Source organism: Vombatus ursinus, unplaced genomic scaffold (assembly GCF_900497805.2).
Source record: "Vombatus ursinus unplaced genomic scaffold, bare-nosed wombat genome assembly UNPS02015414.1, whole genome shotgun sequence".
Lineage (NCBI taxonomy): Eukaryota > Metazoa > Chordata > Mammalia > Diprotodontia > Vombatidae > Vombatus > Vombatus ursinus.
The window spans coordinates 1,084,618-1,089,221 of record NW_020955192.1 but is presented as its reverse complement, the minus strand read 5'-3'; the positions used below and the strand labels follow the sequence as shown (position 1 = coordinate 1,089,221).

The 4,604-nt window shown below is 36.6% G+C and overlaps 1 protein-coding gene across 1 annotated transcript; it reads right to left on the bottom strand.

Moving 5' to 3' along the window:
• Positions 1-2,863: 2,863 nt before the first annotated feature.
• On the bottom strand, positions 2,864-3,796 carry LOC114032295 (olfactory receptor 8G1-like). The gene has a single exon (XM_027847545.1). The coding sequence runs from the start codon at positions 3,794-3,796 to the stop codon at positions 2,864-2,866; it is 933 nt and encodes a 310-aa protein (XP_027703346.1).
• Positions 3,797-4,604: the final 808 nt, after the last annotated feature.

The following is a 4,604-nucleotide window of genomic DNA, read 5'->3' as shown; positions in this document are numbered from 1 at the left end:
AGAGCTTGGAATTTTCTGACCTACTATGCCATCTTCCTAGAATCCTAAATGTTTTTTTTAATAAGAATGCATGTGGTATCTTGTCAAAACCTTTCCCACACCTATTGAGATGATCATTTGATTTCTGTTGGTTTTGTTATTGATATGGTCAATTGTGATTTCTTAATATTGAATCATCCCTGCATTTCTGGTATAAATCCCACCTGGTAATAATGTGTGATCCTTATGATTTATTGCTATAATCTATTAGTATTTTTTTCATCAATAGTCATTAGGGAAATTGGTCTATAGTTTTCTTTTTCTGTTTTTGTTCTTCCTGGTTTAGGTATCAGCACTATATTTGTGTCATAAAAGGGATTTGGTAGGACTCTTTCTTTGACTATTTTTCCAAATAGTTTATATAATATTGGAATTAAATAGTCTTTAAATGTTCGGTAGAATTCACTTGTGAATCTATCTGGCCCCAGAATTTTTTCTTAAGGAGTTCATTGATTGCTGGTTCAATTTCCTTTTCTAAGATGAGGTTATTTAATTATTCTATTTTCTCTTCATTAATATGGGCAATTTGGATTTTTGATTTCACTTAGATTGTCAAATTTATTGGCATATAATAAGAGAAAATAGCTCCCAACAATTATTTTAATTTCTTTTTGTTGGTGGCAAATTTATCCTTTCCATTTTTGATACTAGTAATTTGGTTAAAACCTTGGCTGAACTCTTACCTAAAATTCTCTAATATTCATATTTATAGAGGATCTGAAGACTAATGGCAATGAAGGACAAGGTGTAAGCAATACATGTGCCAAAGGCAATTTACACCTTTTGAACCTCAAGGCCTGGAAGTCCTCTCTGTGACCCAACTCACTATTATCAAGGACATTTCCTAGGCAGCTTTTTTGTTTCCTTACAGAGGTCCTGCTCCTCAAAGTCCCCTTTTCCCTTGTCTGACTCCTTCCTTGTATCTGTGTCTGACTAGAGTATGTGTATCTTAGCTCCCTGATAGGTATGTGTCTCCCATTTGTCTAGTTAATTTACTTCAAAATGAAATGACTGACTGGGAGTGGGTAGGAGAGAGAAATCCTCTCTCCACATCCTATGAATGATTGCATCTCTGGGCCTCAGTTTCTTCTCTACTAATGGATAATAATGATAACACATAGGCCAGGAACAGTTAGATCAATGAGATTTTTCTAGACTGCAAAAGAAATCTAGACATTCTAACATCAATTAAGCAATTTACTTTACAAAATGGAACAAACTTTCAAATCAACTTCTCCTTTACTTGGACAGAGAGAAGGAAGGGGAAAAGGGAGATTATGCTTCATAGACTGGTACCTGTTCTCCCCACTGGAAAGTTAGTTATCACTACTCCTACACTGGCTAGTGAAAGGGAAGGAAACTGCAAGGCCTGAGGCAGCAACAGTGGGCCCACAGGCCACTTGCACCCAAGGCCTAGGCAGCATGCCCAAAGACTTCTGGGACATAATGTCCTCTTCCCCATATGTCATCTTCTATCCCAAATGCCATTCAATATCATTAATTTCTCAATATATATGCCACCCCACCTTGCTGCTGCCACAGCCAATATTCTCAGCTGCAACTTCACATACATCATTCTGCATACATGCTTATTTTTAAATAGATTTTTATTTATATATTTTGTTTTTATATAACTCAAACATCTCTAAATATTCATTCCTATTCCTTTCTCAAAGAACTCTCCTATGTAATGAATATTTTTATTAAAGAAAAGAAGTAAAAGGATGAGAGGAAAAAAATCAAGAGAACCAATAGACACATTGAAAAAATCTGAAAATATATGCAATTTTCCACACCTGTTATAGGGTCAGCTTTAAAAGTGCCAGTGAGACAATAGTCTTTCCCACAGCTCATGCTTCTATTTTTGCTATTGACTCTGAGCCTGAGATAGCCTCAGTTCTTGCAGCACAGGAAGAAAAACACTGTGTGACTGGAACAACATTTCCCAGAAATGTTTCTCTCTACCTGCATGAGGTCATCTTAAAAGCTGGTTATATGAATAAGGAACTTTTTTATACATTTTTATGGGGTTAGAGGATGGGTCCTTAATATTTCCTGTATACATCCTTTCACATTTAAGGTTGTAATTTTATTTTCCACTTTTTAATTCCTTTGTATTGATGAGTACGTGATGTTTTGGAGAAGATAAAAGACTGAGAGCGAAGAGACTAAGTGCTAAACCTGGTTTTGTTATTGGCTTGCCCTCTGACTTTGGGCAAGTTACTTCTCTTTGTTATCCAATTTCTTCAGCTGAAAAACAAGTGGGAGGCAATTGCAATTCTTTAAATACTTTTCTAGTCTCTGTATCATTCATGTTGTGAAGGCTTGGAAATTTAATTTCTAATTGCAGCAATCATTTCCTCACAGAAGGTTATCCAGGAAAATTACATTTCTATAGATGTTTTTAAATTAGAAGAGCCATCTCTTTCAGTATAAGGAGCAGATCAATCCATGGATAAATTTCACAGTTATTCTACTCATCTGATATGCAAGCCAGAGTTGTAAGAGAAGTGTAAATGTGGGAAGAGAAATTCAGCCTACCCTGGTTTAAGATACATCCCCAAAGCATCTCTGAGTTGGGACTCAAATTAATTATATGTGTTGGACAGGGTATCTGCTTTGTACAAATCTCTCCCTCTTTCCCTACCTTCCCCCATCTCTCTCTCTTTCCTTTCTCTCTCTCTCTCTCTCTCTCTCTCTCTCTCTCTCTTTCTCTCTCTCTCTCTCTCTCTCTCTCTCTCTCTCTCTCTCTCTCTCTCTCTCTCTCTTTCTTTCCCTTGCAATATTAACTTCCACTAAACTAATTATTCTGATACTGCTCCTTTCAATAAAATTTTCTTTTTATCATTTTCTTCAAGGCAATTTTGACATCCTTATTTCTCAGACTGTAGATGAGGGGGTTTAACATGGGCACTATAATAGTGTAAAAGACAGAGGACACCTTCCCCTGATCCATAGAGCTTACTGAAGATGGCTGCAAGTACATGAATGCACAAGAGCCAAAGAAGACACCAACTGCTGCAATATGGGAGCTGCAAGTGCTGAAGGCTTTTGATCTGCCTTTGGTGGAGTGAATTTTTAAAATACTAGCAATGATCAAGACATAAGAACAAATAATTGTCAAGGTTGGGAAAAGGAGGTTAAATGTACTGAAGGCCAGAGCCACCACTTCATTAACATATGTGTTAGAACAAGAGAGCTTCAAGAGTGGAAGGAGATCACAGAAGTAATGATTAATGGCATTTTCCTTACAGAAGAGCACTCTAAGCAAGCAGCCTGTGTGAGCTGTGGCCCCAGTGAGGCCCAATGCATACACCCCACCCACCAACCAGGAGCACACTTGCCAGGACATGATAAGACTATAAAGAAGGGGATGACATATAGCAACATAGCGATCATATGCCATCACTGACAACATTTGACATTCAGAAATTGCAAAAAAGGCAAAAAAATAGAACTGAGTCATGCATTCAGGGTAGGAGATGGTGTTTTTCTTTGATAAAAAGTTCATCAGCATTTTGGGAGTAATGACAGTTGACTGACAGAGATCAATGAAGGATAAACTGCAGAGGAAATAATACATGGGGTTGTGAAGATGAGGACTGAGTCTAATCAATGTTATCATGCCCAGGTTCCCCACCACTGTGATTACATAAATCCCTAGGAAGAGGAAGAAGAGGGGCAGTTGGACCTCTGACTGGTCTGTTAGCCCTATGAGAATAAACTCAGTCACTAGGGAATAATTTCCTTTCTCCATTCTTTTTGATTGCAGAGGAGGAGGAGGCAAGAAACTGTAAACATGAAGAAAAAACATAAATAACAAGAAAGAGGGTGTCTTCATTATTACCAGTCTCAAAAATCAGCTCAGACAGAATACAATTGTGTACAATCATCTAATCTTTTTGTCTTATTCTGTTTTGCTACAAATAGCTACTGACTATCAGTTTTCACAGCTACATAATTCATGTATGCCAGATCTTTGGAAAAATTCATGACTGACATTCTCTCCAACATACAATAATAATTATTTTTATTCTTATAAACATTCATAGTTTCAAAGTTCTTTGCTTGCAAGGTATAGCATATGCAACAAGGATTGAAGTAGGTATAAAAATCTTGTATAAAATCTTAGATGGCTCTGGCCTTCAGTACATGTATAAAAATCTTAGAGAATATTGAGGGTCACAGCTAGTAAACATAAGAGATAGAACCCAAAATTAATTCTCACTTGATGTCAATTATAGTAGCGGTTATGCTGAATTTTAAATAATGCCTTTCTACAATTGTTAATATGGCTATGGGGGTGAGAAAGACAATGATGATATTATCCAAGGTCCAAGATTGATGCCATTGAGGAAGATGTATAATTCTTTCATCTACAATCTAAAAAGATTATTTAGCTTCAATCTGAATGATTAGATTAAATCTATTTTACTTTCCTGTGACCTTTCCATTATAGATCTTAAATCTTGCAAAATTCTGTCCATAGCCCATGAACTGTGCAGAAAATACTGTTGGAGTTTGCCAACTTGGCGACTGTGGACTCTGTCTCCTTTCTCATGACA

What these genes read in the sequence shown, in the direction of transcription:
- LOC114032295 (XM_027847545.1), bottom strand. Translation starts at nt 3,796, where the DNA reads ATGGAGAAAGGAAATTATTCCCTAGTGACTGAGTTTATTCTCATAGGG.